Source organism: Acartia tonsa, chromosome 12, assembly GCF_053477335.1.
Source record: "Acartia tonsa isolate MP-2025a chromosome 12, ASM5347733v1, whole genome shotgun sequence".
Taxonomy (NCBI): domain Eukaryota; kingdom Metazoa; phylum Arthropoda; class Copepoda; order Calanoida; family Acartiidae; genus Acartia; species Acartia tonsa.
Window position 1 is genome coordinate 45383567 of NC_137271.1, and position 18731 is coordinate 45402297.

Consider the following 18731-nt stretch of genomic DNA (forward strand, 5'->3'; position numbering starts at 1 on the left):
TACTTTATTATCAGGAACAGGGGCTGCTATTCAGCCAATGGGGGGGGGGGGGGGGAGAAGTTTTGACACATTTGAAGTCAACCTATGAAACAAAATATGCATATTTTTTAATGTTATTCACATATTTGAAGAAAAAATGCATATTTTGTTTCATAAGTTGACTTCTAACTCTTTTTTTTAAATTTTTACCTGTACACAGAGGACCTGGAGGCCTGCAGCTCCTGAACTTGGAGGCCTATCCAAAAAATCTTTAAACTTGGGAAAATCCATCATATAAGAATGATTTTATCCCTAATAACCTATCCTCTCAGTCCAAAGATAAAGCCTATACTCACTGTTTACGCAAATGTGTCAAAACTCCCCCCCCCCCTTAATTCCAATTGTAAATGCCGCAAAATTTAATGTTTTGTTGGATTAAGATTTGTTTTTACGTAACTGAAGGGGAGTGGGTTAGAAGGGGGGGAGATAAAAGAGAATGGGGTTGTAGGGGAAATTTTCCTTTATAATTGTTTGTCAGAATAACATTCCCTTTTCCCTGGATAAGATAATGTTGTACATCTCCAATGACAATAAACAAAATTTTGCCTGATCAGGAAGGAGAGTGTAAGTTTGGGGCCAACTGTTCTTTCTCTCACACTGACAAGGATAGAAGAACAACAGAAGAGAACGCGGAACTTATTGAACTCAGAAAAAATATTAATGGTATGTATATTTTGTAGGTAATTAAACGCTTTCTCTATAACTAGTGGCTACGCCCCTAGAGGCCTCTAAGGGCACTTAAATCTTCTTTTCAATCTATATTAAGATTAGCTGTTTACCAAAAAATCTCCAAAATCCGTTAGGCGGCGCTAGAAGTTATATTTTATTAGTTGTTTGGATTGGCGATTTCTCATAGAAAAATGGTGGTATCATCCTCCAAAGTAGCTATAAACCTTCCTAGGGCCTATGAGAAGCTACACTGTGAAGGAGAACCATATCGGTTCAGCGTTTGGCTAAATCCTTCAGTACACAGACAGACAAACAGACAGAGATCCAGTTACTTTATTATGAGGATATAAAAAATATTCTTTTCAGTTGTGCAAGAATGGAAGCAAATGGGCTTGTTTGTGCCTGAAATGTTCCAACGAACAATGGCGCAAATGAGTGGTGGCGTTGGCGGTTTAATGATGCGCGGTGAGCCTCAAATGATGGGCGACGATCCTCAAATGATGCGCGGCAGCCAAGAACGGATGATGAGTAGCCAAGAAAGAATGATGATTGGTAATTTATCTTTTTATCTACAGTATAATTGGTAGAGGGTTTTTTGTCCACATAAATTAAACCTTTTTATTATACTAGCAATTGCGCCTCTAGCATCTAGCGACTCTGTATTGTGTTTGCGTGTGTGTGGCCATTGTTTCTTCGTGTTTGGACCTAAGTATTCATAATAGCCTAAAACTATCCTGGGACCTGTGTGCAGCCTACTTGAAATTGAGAACTTTACAGGGGCGTCCAAGCTTTTTATTTAGGGGGGGTAAAAATTTTTGAAGGGGAGGGTAATTGGTTTTTGGAGGGGTAAAATGGCGCGCCGCAAATTTTTTTTACCCCCCCCCCCAAAAAAAAAAATTTTACCCCGGGGGTAAAATTTGTTTGGGGGGGGGTAATTTAAATTTTATAAAATATTTAGTACCTATTAAAAATTTTTTTTTGTTAGAGATTTTTTATTTTGGGGGGGGGGGGGTATTTAAACCCCCAAAATTGTTTAGGGGGGGTAAATACCCCCTTCTAAATGTTTGGGGGGGGGTGCCTACGGCACCCCCAAGGAAGGGGTAAATTTTAAATGGGAGGGGGGGTGAAATGAATGAAAAAATTTTTTGGGGTGCCTACTTAAATTCGTTTTGGGGGGGGGGGGTAATCACCCCATTATTTATTTTGGGGGGGGGGGGTATTTACCCCCCCAAAATTCTTTAGGGGGAGTAAATACCCCCTCCTAAATGTTTGGGGGTGCCTACGGCACCCCCAGGGAAGGGGTAAATTCTAAATGGGGGGGGGGGGTGAAATGAAAAAATTTTTATTCGTTTGGGGGGGGGGTTTATCACCCCATTACCTCCCCCCTTGGACGTCTATGGTTCTGTAGTTATTGAAATCTTCAGCTTCAGACAAAAAAAAAACCTACTACTGCACTGATTATAATAGGATTATTTTATTGTTTAAACAACTAAAACTTATGTCTCTTAATAGTTTTAGAAATATTTACTATTTTTCTACCATAGGAATGAGACGAGGCGGCCTATCAATGTTTGACGGCTTTGAAGATGGTGGAATGGGAACTAGCAGCGGCCACATGGCAGCTACAAAGCGGCCAGTTTTGCTCCCAGATACTTTAGCCAATCTTCCTAAGAAGGCAGGATATAGATATTTTAAGATACTAAGATGGTGATTTTCCTTAAAGTGCCTAGCGAGCATAGAACCTCTAAGTTTTGAAAATAAAAAAGGGGAGGGGGGGGGGGTCTGGTTTTTATGGGACTCTGAGGGAAACCGGCGATTAAAATGTTATTAGTCCAGTTTTCCAGTTTGGGGGATTATCATGTAAATATTCTTCATTTGAGTAAAACACTAGAGGGAGAAAGGGTCAAATATTTGTATCTCCCCAACGCAACCGTCTTGTGCAACCTTCCTATTGGGTCATTGAAAATCAACTAATGATGTCGCTTTTATTAACAACGCCAAGTAGCAGAAAATAATTTAGAAGCAGAACGAAAGGGGTCTTTGAAAAGAAAGGGAGGTAGTTGTCTGTTTATACATCTATACTATAGATCTGTTTATTCTTCTTTAGTTCTATAAACAGAAATTAAATCTAAATATTTGTAATCTGAAGGCTGAGTTATGTCCATTATGGCTGGACGATGGCAACTGCCTGGCCGCCAACAGTACCTGCCTCTACGCTCATGGACAGAGAGAACTTCTTAAGATCAAGGAACAGCTGGCCAGGTACTTCAATTCATTGATTGATTAAGAGGCACTTGAGTGAAGGGGGGGGGGTTGAAGGGGGAGGTCGACCATCCTCTTTCAATTGTAGTATTAAAAGAAAAATAAATTTAAAAAAGATAGAGAGCAGATAGAGAGCCTTTTTTCTTGGGGCGATTTATCCTGGAAATCAGATTACCGTAATCTCCACTAAAATATTTATAAACCTTCCCTGGACCCATGAAAACCATCATTTTTGTACAAGCAGACAGACATCCTATTACTTAAACATAAGGATACTACTTGCTGCTAGGCTGCACCACTAGCATACCTCTGTATAGAAAGAAGAAGGATGTAGGAAAACAATAGCCTAAAACCAACCCGGTATCTGTGTGAAGATTTTCTAGGAGAAGTCAATCGGTGTTAAGTGAGCTTAATGGACTGGACACCAAAAAAAACCTTCATTTAGTAGGATTAGTTAATTGTAGAAAGGTTGATGATAGATTAATAAATTGAATTGTTCATATAATTCCTGCTTTTCATTATTTTACTTTTAAGGGCTAACCAAGTTAGTATGAAACCAGAACACCCGATGCCCTCAAGCATAAACCTTAATGTAAGTTTTATTTACTTAACCCCCCCTCCCCTCTCTCCACTTATTAATCTATCAGCGTAGCTACTCTATAACACAATTAGTTAGTCTGTGTTGGTTTGGGACGTTTGTGCAGCAGATACTTGGTTTATAATGCGTAGTTAGGAACTCTTTGCTTTGGTGTGATAATTTGTGCCGATTTCAGATATTATTCGTTGGCTTACCAACTTTGCGGATTACTACAAATAACAAACAACAAGACATAACTAAATTAGTGTTGTTTTTGTGTAAATAAGCTAGCTATTAAGATATATAAGTTGGAAAGAATTTTAATGTTAGAGGGAGATTTGAAATCTGCATCAAAGGGGGGGGGGGGGGCGAAAGTGACACTTTTTGAAACCAAAACTAAAAGTCAAAGGAACTCAACTAAAAAAAGAGTTACAGGTCTGAGATTTTGCATGGCAGTTGCTTTATAGGGGTACAATATGGAACTGTGAAGAAACGGCGGCGCAACCGCCGAAAACCGCCGAGAAAAGGCAACAAAAATTTCGGCGGGAAACGGCGGTTTTCGGCGGTTGCGCCGCCGTTTCTTCACAGTTCCATATTGTACCCCTATAAAGCAACTGCCATGCAAAATCTCAGACCTGTAACTCTTTTTTTAGTTGAGTTCCTTTGTTGACTTTTAGTTTTGGTTTCAAAAAGTGTCACTTTCGCCCCCCCCCCCCCCTTTTAAGGATTTTTTGTATAAAATTCGTTTTTTGTATAATTCTTTATTTTGACATCTGTGATTGGTGGATTGAAAATTATCTGCGCTCTGATTGGAGAAGCTTAAGTGTCGCACATCATTCAACCAATTAGAGCGCAGGTAGTTTCCAATCCACCTATCCTATTAGTCAAAATTTATGAACTTAAATTGTATTTCCGCTTTTAGATAAAGAATTATACAAAAACGAATTTTATAAAAAAAATCCTTATTTGATGCAGATTTCAAATCTCCCTCTAACATTAAAATTCTTTCCAACTTATATATCTTAATAGCTATATCAATTGGATATATCACAAGAATACGATTTTCAAGACTTGATAATTTTAAAATTACGTGGTAGAAAATTTAAATTCTTTCAAATATATGCCCTTTAGATGTAACCATTGACCAGGAAAAAATATGCGGTTCACTAAATTCAAGTTCAAATGCATCTCGTGCAACTACCTGTTTTGATTGGTTGGTAATTTAAGTTATATGTCTAAACGTTTCAACCACTAATTTAAATCTTAAAATGGATAATTTGTGTATGATCATTGGGGGATGTACATATATTTATCTGTCATTTTCTTATCCCTTTAGATCCCTGGGCTGCCAAGCTGCCTTAAAAACTAATCTTTATATTCTTAGGATTTGTCTACCCCGCTGATGGATGGAAAGTATAAGGTTGTCATGTGTGAATTCAGGGCTGATAATTGTCCTACGGTATGTGTACTTTTTTAGTAGCGAAGCTACTCTATAATTAACTTTGTCTGTCCGTCAGTCAGTCCGTAACGCTATGGGTGAAACGTGATTTTCTCGGCTCCTATTCAAGATAGACAGCTGAAATTTTTAGTGAAAATTCTTATGACATAAGCCCATCTAATCTATACATTGTTTTATCCATCTGTCTATTATTTGGGGTGCTAGATCGATTCTTAGATTTTTGCGTTTTTGTGATTTTCTCGACTCCTTTTCAAGATAGAGGGCTGAAATTTTCAGGGATTAACTAATTTTACTTTCTACATATTTTCACCAAGATTAATTGATTGGAAAGTATAAGGTTGTCATGTGTGAATTCAGGGCTGATAATTGTCCTACGGTATGTGTACTTTTTTTTAATTTTAAGGAAATTATTATTTTTATATACCCTTTTCAAATTATCTAGGTGTATTTTTAATTCTCCAACCAATTCAAATCTTACTAGCAATAATTGAGAAAAGTTTTTATCTTTATGTGTTAAAGAATACTTAAATATTATACTGTTATATCATAGGTAGAAAATTAACAGTCTAAAAAAATCTTTAAAAAAAACTAGCGAAAAAATATTATCGTCATATTCTCATTTATTTATTTGTTCTGTTCTTTTGTTTTTATCCCATTTTACATCACTATATGTTTAATTTCTTAGCTGGTTTCCCTCAAAGTGCCTATCGAGCCATGAAATTCCCTCTATACCTGCATTAGGATATATAAGTTGGGAATGTTAGAGGGAGATTTGAAATCTGCATGAAATTTCAAGGATTTTTTTTTATAAGATTCGTTTTTTTGTATAATTCTTTATCTAAAAGCGGAAATACAATTTAAGTTTATAAATTTTGACCAATAGGATAGGTGGATTGGAAACTACCTGCGCTCTAATTGGTTGAATGATTGCGACACTTAAGCTTCTCCAATCAGAGCGCAGATAATTTTCAATCCACCAATCACAGATGTCAAAATTAATTAACCTAAATTGTATTTCCGCTTTTAGATAAAGAATTATACAAAAAACGAATTTTATAAAAAAAATCATTAAAATTTAATGCAGATTTCAAATAACCTCTAACATTAAAATTCTTTCCAACTTATATATCTTAACCTGCAGTGATCTAAACTCTTCCGGGCTATCCAGTCAGTACCACCCTATATAACCTAATCAACCTCATAAACAAGCAAAAAAAGGGGCGTCGTAGCTCAGTGGTAACGCACTGAGTTACGGTGATCAGAGTTCGAGTTCTAGTCCCCATGTGGCAACTCGAATTTCTCAGTTCAATACAACTTTCCCTGGTTGTGTAAGAAGGGAGATTATTGGGTAATAATAGTCACGTACATAATATCTGTACAACCCTTATCCCAAGCTCCTCTGCGGAGAGCGTCATTCATCAAGATGACTTAATTTGGGACACCTGCCATACTCGGCGAGGGTGAGGTAATAAGGAGTAGCTCTCATGAGATAGCGGGTCAAGTCATAATGTGCTTGAGCGTGGAGCTTGATAGCCCTAGTGCACTATGTGCCCAGCCAATGCAAAAACTCCAAGATTCCAAAAAATGCATTTTTGAATATTGACCATTTTTAAAGTTTTAGGTTAATCTTTGTCATATTTGAGAAGGATTCCCAAAGCTAGAGGTGAAAATATCAATTACTTAAAATTTTACAGCTTCGAGAAGTAGCCTACCTTGATATTTAGGATTTTTAATAATAGCCTGACTATTGAAATTACATTTTATATGCAAACTTTAGATTATCGTCAAACTACCAAAAATTAAGCTACAGTAATATGTTATACCTTTTTTGAAAGCTTATTGAATATACAATACGATTTTAAATTATTTTTTATACGTTTACTTATAAAACTTATGAAAAATTTTATGTCAAAGCATTCCCCCTTAAAGAATCAGGAATTATAATATTTTGTAATGATACTCTCAACTTCAAATAGTTTGATCTTTTTTCAGCTAACGATGCCGCATATCAGACCTTTACATATGTTTAACCAAGGCTCTCAGTGAATGAATCCCGTTGGTTTCAATGGCGGCATCGTTAGCTGAAATTTTTTTTTCGCATTTTTGTAGGAGCGGTCGGACCCATTTTGTAGCAATTTTAACACAAAAAAAGACAAATTAAAATAACTTGTTTTACAAATCATTTTATCGTGATATTTATAGTTCTCGATGCAATTTTTTGATACAATCTCTTATTCTTATTGCTTAAAGTCTTTAAAGGATATCCTCGCCCCCCCCCCCCCCCCCACCCACCCCCGGAGTGTGGGGGGAGGCCCCTTATGCTTATATTATTTTTATATTTATTAAAGCTATTTAAGCTATGTAATCGAACCTGTTGCTTCTAATCAATTACCATTCTTTTTAAATCAAATGAATAATATCTTAAATGTTTCAATTTAATAAAAATAAAACATATTCCACCCCATATGCACGCCCTAAAGAATTAAGAGTTAAGCAAACTTGTAAGGAAAATAAAAGATTTAAGCAAATTTGTTAATAAATGTATGAAGGCCAGGGATCTAAAAGGATAAGAGCATGGCAGATAAATTGATGTACATTAATGATACACAAACTTACCCTTCTGTAAATTACAATTATTGGTTGAAAAGTTATGACACTCAATTTAATAAACAAACAAGAAATAGTTATTTCTCGTATCGTATTAAAAATGGCTTTCCGCGGATATAGAATGTACAATTATATAATATTCGTAGAAAACTGGATATAATACGATGCTAGACATAGTTTTTTCGTATTCATGAGAACCGGTTCCTATCCACCGGATTCAAATGAATACGAGAAATATTATTATAAAACTTTGGGGACTAGAGTGATAAACAGCCCAATGTCCCCTTCCTTCCTGATAAAGGCCCTATTGCAGACAACCAATCCTTTGATTTCAAGGCTTTTGGATTAAAGTTTTTAGTGCTTTTTGGGGTGATTTGTGATACATTTGCTTTTATTTTTAAAACAAGGATTGTTTTGTCTATAAGTAGCGCAGCAATAACAGGTCAATTTTTTAATGAAAAAGTACAGTAAAATGGGTTATAGGAAAATAGAAAATTATTTTACAAAATGTTATTAACATTTTTTCTTGTTTATAGTTATAAAAGTCAACAAATCCAGGGATCTAATGGGATAAGTTAATGGCCGATAAATTGATGAACTTATCCAACGATAATACACAAAATTACCCCTTCTGTAGATTACAACTAGTGGTTTAAACATTTGGACACTCAACATTTGAAAAAGTAATTAAAATTTAGTAAAAGCCCCTAAAGTTGCTAAACCTTAACCAATGAATAATAAAAAGTTATTATAAAGCTTTGAGGACTAGTGTAATAAACAGCCCAATGTCCCCTCCCTCCCTTAAGCAAATCAATTGATCAATTGATATATAAGTATTTCATTGATAATTTATTAAGGGGGGGGGGGGGGTAAAATGTGGTGACTTGAAACACAACATACTAGCAATTTTATTTTGGGCGCAACTCCCTTAGTTTTAGAGATAATTGGGTAAAATCTTTAAGGTTGTGTCACCAGTCACCCCAAGTTTTGGTATCTTTAAAAAAAGCTGCGGCGGAACCGCCGTGCACGGCCGTTTTCTGCCACCACCAACATTTTTTTATTGCATTTCTCGCTGAATTAGGCAATTTGGAATCATTTGAGACCATGTTATTTTTTTGGCGACTTCATTTCTCATTTCAAATTATCATTTATCAAGGTATATCTTAAATTCAGTGCTTCTCCTGTTCTTTTAAGATATTGGACCCAATTCGTTTTAGGGTGTCACTAATCACCCCAATTTTTTGTATCTTTGAAAAAAAAACGGCGGCGGGTCCGAAGCTCCCGCCGTTTTCAGCCGCCGCCGCCAAAATAATTTTTTTGCATTTCTCGCCGAATTAGGCAATTTTGAATCATTTGAGATAATGTTGTTTTTTTGGCGGCGGAAAATGGCGGTTAACGGCGGGAGTGGCGATCCCGCCGCCGTTTTTTTTGAAGAATTCAAAACTTGGGGTAATTAGTGACCCAACCCAAAAGATTTTACCCAATTTGAAGCAAAATTAACAGAATTATAAGTTTTTGTTTTATATTGGAATTCTGGGCACATAGTGTAGTGGCTATATAAAAGTGTCTCGTCCTTCTCTATGACTACTCAGGTCCAAAGACTAAGAAACAATGGCTACACAAACAAAACAATAAACAAGCAAACGGATAACCAATTTTGATTAATTTCAAATTAAAGGGGGTTACTTTGCTTAACTTGACACTTAATTAAAGGAAAACCCCCCAATATTTTTTTTTTCGACAGCTGCAGAATAACTGGCAACCGTCAAATTAATGTGAATCGAGTTGATAACTAAATATTAAATTTCAGGGATCAAGATGTAACTTTGCCCACTCCTATGATGAACTTTACTATTTCCGTTTAAAACAGGTAAAAAAAATATAATATCTATAGGTATCTATAGGTGAAAGATAGGTATAGCTATAAAACTTTGTATGGCAGTTGCTCTAATATAGTACATATCCAATCCACGTTAAACCCCATTAAAGTAACTGCCATGCCAAATTTTAGAGTTCTACTTCTATTTTAAATGCTTAAAACTCACACATTTACGGAATTTTAGCACAACCTACCTCCCCCTTTGTGGAGGTAATTTTTTTCTACGGGTGATTACTCTTTTGGTGGTAGTCCCTCAATCTAAATATTTATAAACCTTCACTTTACCTATGAAAAGTTACATTGTAATAGAGAACTATATCGGTTCTGTGGTTTACGAGATCCTTTTGCTAGTATCCAAATAAATCTGTTATAAAATTTAAGTATTATGTTGTACGCTTAGAAGCTATTTTATATCTCCCTATAGATTACTTTTCTACATCCTAATAGTCTTACCAAAATTATATTCTGCAAAACAGACAAAATTTCCATACTTCAGATAGGAATTCGCAATGTTTGGGGGGGGGCGTTGAACGCCCCCCCCCCCCCCCTCCGGTTTTTTCTATCTCATTTTCTGTGTGTGAAAGACGAAGAGCCCAAACTGCGTGACATTTTTAGTATGGGTATGACACATAACTGAGAGTTAAAATTTTTTGAATATCTTCATCCTGATGGGCACAGGATGCCAGCAAACCTGGTAGGATCATCCAGGTAAAGAGCAAAAATATTTTTTTTGACTTAAACAAATCATTTTATCTTACCAAAATATTCTCTAGTAGTACCTCCTAATATTAAATACAGGTGTTCAAGTCAATTTCAGGTTCCAGGTATGATCCTGCAGGTCCTGATCCTCCAGGTCTCCAGAAATCTTTAAAAGGCTCCTGTGGCTGCAATTTTTGACTTAGAGACTTCAAATTTTAAACTCAAGCTTTTCTTACATATCTTTCATAAAGATCCGCTGCCGTTTTCCCGCCGACCGCCGACTGCGGCAGCTAGCAGCTGCCAAGTACAGCTGCGGCGACTGAAATTTATTTTTTGATATTTCTAATATAAAATTTACATAAAGATAAACATTTTCTGCAAAAAAAATTTCTTCTAGCTTCAAAAATAAGAAAATTACAGCCGTTTGAAAATTTTAAGTAAAAAAGGACCTAAAAACAAAGGTTGTTAAATAAAAGGGTGACGGAAGCGAAAATTGACTTTGACTTACTTAAGGTCGGAAATTCATTTTCAATCAGGGGACTTGCACAAAAAAGTTAAGCCCTCTAGCTCTAATAGGAACCGAGATAATAGGGGGAGGGGCGTTCAACGCCCCCCCCCCCTTCCCCCCCGACCGATCAAGGTGCGACAAGGGGCCCGACTGTTAAGGGTTAATGATGCAACTTTCCAGCTGGGTTAATTCGAAAAAATATTTTTAAATTTCATGGGTGGAACTGCTTCGTAGTAAAGACGTCCTTTTTTATCCCCCCCCCCCCCCCCCTTACATATTATTTAAGGTATATCTCGCTTGTTGGTTATACCATATTCATTAGTCTAAAGTCAAAGCTAGAAGCTTTACTATTTAAAAATTTCAAAGTCTAGGTAGCTAATTTAAGAAATAAATTTTGGTAGTATTTAAAGAAATCTACTAAAAGTAAAATAGCTCTTACATTTAACCATACATCAAATTTATTACATTTTAGAAAAGCATTACTTATCTCCACTTGATATACAACTTTTTAGTAGCGTAACTACTGTGTGCTTTCATTTTTTCCATTTTTATGAGATCTTAAGCTTCAGACGGACAATATGTAAACTAAATAAAATTCCTAAACAACGGCAGACCATTTAAACTACCTGTTACCGAGATTTTATTGAACACTTGCATACAATCCTACATTAAGATACTGTGGCATAAATCTTAAATTGTAAAAGTTTTGTGTAGCTGCGCTACTTATGGATACAATTTTCCTTGTTGCCATTACTTTGTTCAAATATCATCTATTTTCAACATTAACCAAAATTTATGGCCTCAAAATGTTGTACGAGTATGGTTGGGCCGGATACTTTTTTGTCCGGATACCCTATATCCGGCTGATTTCTAAAGCCGGATATCCGTTATCCGGGCAAATGTATGGTCATTGCCGGATATCCGACAAATTACTGGATATCCGGCATTTGAAATTAGCCGGATATTCGGTATTTGGATAGTTGCACTATCCGATATCCTGACGGATATTGAATATGGCCGGATATCCGACCCAACCTAGTTTAGAGGAATGTTGAGAATTTATACCATTTTACTCTTCCTTTATGTTACAAAATATTTTACATTTACTGGGTCTATCAATTTATTTTTACAGAAATTTACATCTTGACTAAAATATTTTGGATGATAGGAAGCTATTTCTCTACGTTCTCCTTTATTTTCTACTAGCGGATGCGCCCCTATTCTCTAGAGGCTCTTTATATGAAATATAGAAAAGTGCAGAAAAATAGCCTAAAGCTCTATGTAAAGGTTCTCCAAAATGGAGCAACCAAACGGTTCAGTTGTAAGTGAGATCTTAAGCTACAGACAAAGTACAGTACTACTATATATGATAGGATATCAGGGCCTCTCAATAATAGCACAATTGATAGGTATTGAGCTTTGCTCTGCCCCTAGCCCCAAGGGGGAGGCGGGGGAGGTCAGGAAAATAGCCTGCAACTACCTTAGGATAATTGTTGCTTCTTATAAAAGTACAAACAATTCGGAATAGCATCTTAAGTTTCAGATAAAAAAAACTTACTTCTTAAGTTCATATTACATATAGGATATTGGTGGATATTTAAATGCATTAGGTATACAAGTTCTTACTTAAAAATAATTCCTAGCTCTAGAATCATTGATTTACTTTTCTTTTAGTTTACATTTATGATATCAACTATGTTCAGTAGTTATTGAAATCTTAAGCTTCATACAAGAAACTCTGATACTTTTTATAAAATATGTTTGTACCCTGTATTTTACTTTGTATACAGGAACAAATTGCATTTGTGATGTAGGCACAAATGCAAGTAGGAAATAAAATCACAATATTAAATCATGGAGAAACAGAATATTTATTTGTAGTCAGTTTGACTTAATACATGTGCTTGATTAAGAAACGAGAAAAGGCGCATAAAATTATAGTAAAATTTGAGAAATCTTTTTTTTGTTAATTTTTTAAAAATAACCTTGTAAAATCTGCTTTTATATTTTATTAAGTTAACTAGCAAATTCAGCCTTTTGTAGCTCGTAAATTTCTTTGGAGGAGAAATCATTGAAGATAAATAGAACTGTAAATTTCCCCCCTAGTTAAAAAAACTCTTTTATGACCAACTAGTTTCTTTTTCATATATTCTGCAATTTCATTTTGAATTATTTACTTTCTCCCCCTGTTAGGTAATTAACCACAGTATTAATGATGTTAGAAATAAAAACCTGTCTGAATCTTTCTCTAAGAATGATTAATTTTTCTCTGAGCGAGAATGTGGCAAGATTTTCTTCGATTTATTCATTAATTTTATGTTTGTAATAAAAGATCAGCCTTTAAATATATGACTGTAATAGTTTTCTTGTAATTAAAACAAATCAAATTAAAGTTAATACTGAAAGGGGAAAAGCAGCTAGTAAAAAAAATTAAATACACACTTGAATTTTCATCCAGCAATTATGATACATATGAATTAAAGTCAAAGTAATATACCTATCATATAACTAAATATATCATAACGCATGATAAGACAAATAGCAGCAAAGCTCTTTATGAAAAAGATTTTAGGTTTTTAACTATAACCTCCACAATAAGGTTTAAACTGACAATGTTATCCTCTTGTTAAAAATAACAAAAATAGAATATTAAATAATGACAGTCGAGTATCTTAGCTACAACAGATGTATAGTATAGATGTAAATACAGACAACTACCTCCCTTTCTTTTTCAAAAACCTCTTTTGTCTGCTTCTAAATTATTTTCTGCTACTTTGCTGTGTTAATATAAGCGACACAATTGGTTGATTTTCAATGACCCAATAGAAAGGTTGCACAAGGTGATTGAGATGGGGAGATACAGTTATTTAACCCTTTCTCCCTCTAGTGTTTTAATCTAATTTTGCTACTAAAAATTAAAGCTGGGTTTGAATGTTGTGTTTCTCTTTGCATTGTTCCTCATTAAAGATTTTCCAGTTGCCTTAATGATTTCACAAATGTTTTGTGCTTCTTACAAAAGAAATTTCATTATTTCCTTAACATAACTTTGAACCCCTTTTTTATCTTATCTCATTTTTTTTATCTTGCTAAATAAAACTTTTTTGCTTTAAACTGTGGTCAATATAAACCATTTTTATAAACATTTTTTTATTAAGTAATATCCTTTTGTACTGTTGCATTCTTTACTTGCTATGAATAAAGAAAAATACACAAATTAAAAGAACTACCTATGTAAAAACATGGAAAATTGGATGCAAAATTGTTGTTCAATTTTAAAAGGGGTACAGAAGCATTTCAAAGCCAGCTGAAATGTCTCAACAATGTTAGAAATTTCTGTTGAAAGTATTTTGAGAAAATGAGTTCCGGAAATCTTTGTTTAAAACTAGAACAGACATTGTTATATTTCTTCTTTAGATCTGCCTTTACAACAACTTTTAAATATACCTATAGAGTTTTAGAATAGAAAACTTCTGAGTATGATAATTATTAACTGCCAATTTTCTAAGAGAATTCAACATTTAATTAAGTATCAAAGTATTTAATTTTCTTTAATACTAATTTTAAATGGATTTTCAAACATGTTATCAAATTACAAGAGAATAAGGACATGGTTTAAGTCAGTTTTTTCAACAACCCTTTATCCTTCACCACTAAATTAGAGCAATTAGGACATTAAAGTTCACTACCTTTATGTTATCAGTTATTAATCTATTACCTGGGCCAAGAACATAGTTTCCTGAGAATGGGTAAAACTTTGGTAGTTTGTGTAGATATTAGTTTCCTGTCCCATGCATCAATCCAGTCTGCCTCACTCTTTTTCTTGTTCTATGTCTGTTTTGGAGTTTTAGGATTTTTGCTTTATATTTCCTGAATGGTTTATTTCTCAACCTAATTGTTTACTAGAAGCACTGGTTCTACATCATACCCTGTAATACCAGTTAAACAGTTGAAACCTAACTGCTGAACCGATCGGGTTCTCCTTTACAGGTTAGCTTCTTGTAGGTCCCAGAAAGGTTTATAACTATTTTCCTGGGGGGTGGGACACCCCCAACCCCCCGAAAAAATGAAAATTACCTATCCCAAAAAAATATTTTTTTAAAATTTTTCTTTTAAATCTAAAATACGAAAAATTGGTTTTATCAAACGTCTTGGGGCAAAGCCCCTAGAGGCTAGGGGCGAAGCCGCTTGTAGTAAATAAGATACTTAAATGTAAGGGATATTTACCAATGAGCTTTCAATATAATCCATGGTTTAATTGGAGTCAATCAACATTTACTCTATAAGTAATAAAGCTCTGTAAGAAATGTGAGTTACCTGACTGCCTTTTAAAATTGGCTCTTCATAAGGGGGGGGGGGGTTAATGCAACCATCTCGTAATCAGTGAGCAAATGGCACTTAGAATTCGAATTTTGATCTGAAATTTTGCATGAGAAATCCTTGGTAGGTCTATTTTCCCTTAATTGAACAAAAAAAAAGTAAAAATATGTTTCAAAAGGTTGATTCTTACATAAGTTATGGCAGATTTGCCCTAAAAATAGCCCAAAAAACGGCAAACGGCTGAGCTGTTAGCCGTTACTTTTTCAACTTTTTGTTTATTTAGGGAAAAAAGACATATCAAGGATTACTTATGCAAAATTTCAGATCGAAATTCGAATTCTAAGTGCCATTTATACATTGATTACAAGATGGTTGCATTACCCCCCCCCCCCCTTTGCCATCTATAGTAGCAAAGCTTCTAAATAATTTGAATGTGCCCAAAGATCCAAACGTCTGTAAGTACGGCATTAACTAAATATTGGTTAAATAAATTAAATTGATTATGGTCCAACACTTTTATCTATCTTCTTAGCTGCCTTTAAAATGATAAAAGTTTTTTGAATTGAAATATTATTTATTATTACTGCGCTGCTTACGGACATTTTTTGCAAATATTTACAAATTTAAATTTCACTGATTACAAGATGGTTGCATTAACTCCCCCTCCCCCCCCTTATAAAGATTTTCCAGAATAGAAAATCTTTGATTTTTATCAGCCTTGTTTATTAGTCTGTCTTTTAATGTTCTCATTCTTGTTTTTGAAATTTGTTCAGCATTTACTACCTTATACTATTTTCCTTCTTGAACCAATTTATTATAAAACAAGGATGACAACATCCATAAGTAGCGAAGCACAAAAAATCGTAGATGGGAATACTTACAGGTAGATTTAAAAGGTTTTTACTAAAATCAAGAATAGATTTATTGGATAAAATAAATATGAAACCTTGTTTTATTTTGTATGATGACGATGGTCAAAGTAAATTATATTAAAGATGCTCATAACAATGGGAAAAATTATTTTGATACTGATATCCCATAAAAGTTTGAAAATTGGATTAAAATAAACAAAGATCTTGGGAAATATGTAAAACATATGAAAATAGCCAAAAACCTATATGGAGAAAAATGTTAAAAATATAAAAAAAAACAGCCTAAAACCTGCTGAAAAGGCAGTCTGGCCGTCATTGTTGTCTTCTTTAAAAGACGGGAAATTTAATTTTGATATCTATAACTGAAAAAATTTTGAAAATTGGACCATACACTGAAGATATGGAAAAAAATGTGAAAAATATAAAAATAGCCTAAAACCTGCTAAAAAGGCAGTCTGGTCTTCATGATTGTTTCTTTAAACGACAGGAAATTTAATTTTGATATCTGTAACTGAAAAAATTTTGAAAATCGGACCATAAACACTGAAGATATAGAGAAAAATGTGAAAAATATAAAAATAGCCTAAAACCTGCTAAAAATCGGTCCGACCGCAAATGATGTTTTATAGTCAATTGTGCTCCTTAATAATGGGAATGTTGTCAAAAAATTTCAGCATTCTATCTTTTATAGGAGCTGAGTAAATCCTATTTCCCCCATAGCGTTACGGACTGACTGACTGACTGACTGACGGACAAAGTGAATTATAGAGTAGCTTCGCTACTAATAACACATTTATTCTTAGAAAAAAAGTAAATAAGTAGATACAACTGGAAATAAATAAAATATAAACTAAGTTTCTTTTCTTCCACACTAATGTTAAACAAATAAACAAGGATAATAATAATCAAAATGTCACAGTTGCTATTTATAATAATTAACATTAATGAAAAATGGCAAATGATCATATGATGACAGTAAAAAATATGTAATATTTTCATTAACCTCAAATTGTTTGATAAATTGTGTGTTTTCTTGAAATAAATAACAAGAGCATCAAATATAAAAAAATTAAATTAAAAACTATTTTCTTGTCATAAGTAGTTTAAAGAGTAGCTACTCTATACATAAAATCTACAGGCTTTGGATAGGCATGTGAGTAAGTCCTTGCAGAGAGGATTATCCAAGTTTCAACACAGTGTCATGGTTGTACTCAAATTTTGCACACTTGGCAAATTGACTACTAAAAGCTTTAAACTTTGGAATACAGATTTTTGTTACATGTAACTTTTGTTGTTGATATTCATCTTCAACTTTTCTTTTGACATTCAGTCTTCTGAAAGAAGTAAACCTAAAGGACTTGTAAGAAAAGACCAAAAAAGATGGATTTTTTTAGTGTGTACGAAATCTGAGACACTCAAATGACATCTCTAGATCTCTAGCTTCTACAATCTTAATGTGTTCTACCCAAGTAATCTTTCTGTCTTCCTTCTCCATCTTAGCTCAGTTTTCAATTTCTTTTTTGCATTTAACCATAGTTATGTTACTTTTCTCCAAATATGGGGTATTATGAAATATATGAGATAAGCATAACATAAAGATGTTTGTTAAAGTTCTAAACTTAATGACTTCCACAATAAGAATTAGAGTCTACAAACCCTTTTTAACTATTTTGGCAGAAATAAATATCTTATTAAATTTTTATAACATTTTATGCTGAGAATTGACTATTAAAAATAGAGAGAAAGTACTAAAAGTGTATTGAAAACCAAATTAATGTTTTGTTGAAAGAAGTTTTAGAGCATGGCTGTATGCAGATACAATTTATGGGATTTGGTGACATAAGCCCTATTTTCACAAAAACTTAGAATGTTAGATAGTTTCAAAATAAACTTTTAAATAAAATATTAATATTCATGTACGATGTGCTTTAAGTGGTTTCTTTGCTGTAATCATAATTAAATAAAATATAAAAAAAGGGAGAGATAGGTTGTGCTAAAATTCCGTAAAGTTGTTTTAAGGCCTAAAAACAGGATATGTGTATTCCTTATTGAAAAGAACTAAAGACAAAAAAAAATTTAGGTAAAAAGAAACGAAAAATTCATTAAATGCTTCCTAATGTCAAACTGACAATAACAACAAAATTAACAATTATAAAAAAAAATATTGGAAGGAGTTTCAAAATTTACAAATAATGCCAATTTAAAGATATTAATTTTGTAAAACATTATTTGATTGTCCATGGTAATTCTATCTATAATACAAAGTAGAATGATGTCTGTCCATCCGTCTGTCTGTCCCTAAAGATCTCAGTAACCACTGAACCGATTGGATTCTACTCTTCAGGGAATATACCAACTAGTCCTGTGTTGGTTTTAGGCTATTTTCTTGGGGGGTGGGAAAAACCCCAAACACCCCAAAAACCAAAAAATCCTCCCCCAATTTTTTTTCTTTTTTAGAATTTTTTTTTGCATATCTCTTGTAAATTTGCCATTTATTCGCAGAAATTGGCGACCCATTCGCAATTCTTTCAGCTGGGTAGGTAATAGAAGATGTGATGATTCCCCCAATAGGCACGGACATAATTTTTTAAAATTACCTATAGGGGAAGCCGCCAGTGTATTACATGTTAAAAATCAAGTTTTGTCAGCTTGACATTAGCAAAGCTTTTGGTGTAATTTTCTGTTTTTTTAACAGTTTTCAGGTATCATTATGATCTGCCTGCTATAGAAAAACTTTTGTTCAATTGGATGACGTTTGTTATTAGATCTTTTGTCCACACCCTGAATTTATGGGATGTTTAGGTATATTCAAGCTGAAACTGCATCTTTTAATAAACTTAAAT

The 18731-nt window shown here is 33.9% G+C and overlaps 1 protein-coding gene across 6 annotated transcripts in view; it reads left to right on the top strand.

Moving 5' to 3' along the window:
- Positions 1-18731, top strand: part of LOC145334062 (uncharacterized) — a 104601-nt gene that overhangs the window by 40086 nt on the left and 45784 nt on the right. For all 6 annotated transcript variants that reach the window (XM_080179339.1, XM_080179340.1, XM_080179343.1 and 3 more), the window contains exons 13-19: positions 594-702; positions 1075-1260; positions 2253-2383; positions 2858-2970; positions 3505-3562; positions 4932-5006; positions 9424-9483. In XM_080179339.1, the coding sequence (XP_080035465.1) occupies positions 594-702; positions 1075-1260; positions 2253-2383; positions 2858-2970; positions 3505-3562; positions 4932-5006; positions 9424-9483 (732 nt within the window). The remainder of the gene's footprint in view (positions 1-593; positions 703-1074; positions 1261-2252; positions 2384-2857; positions 2971-3504; positions 3563-4931; positions 5007-9423; positions 9484-18731) is intronic.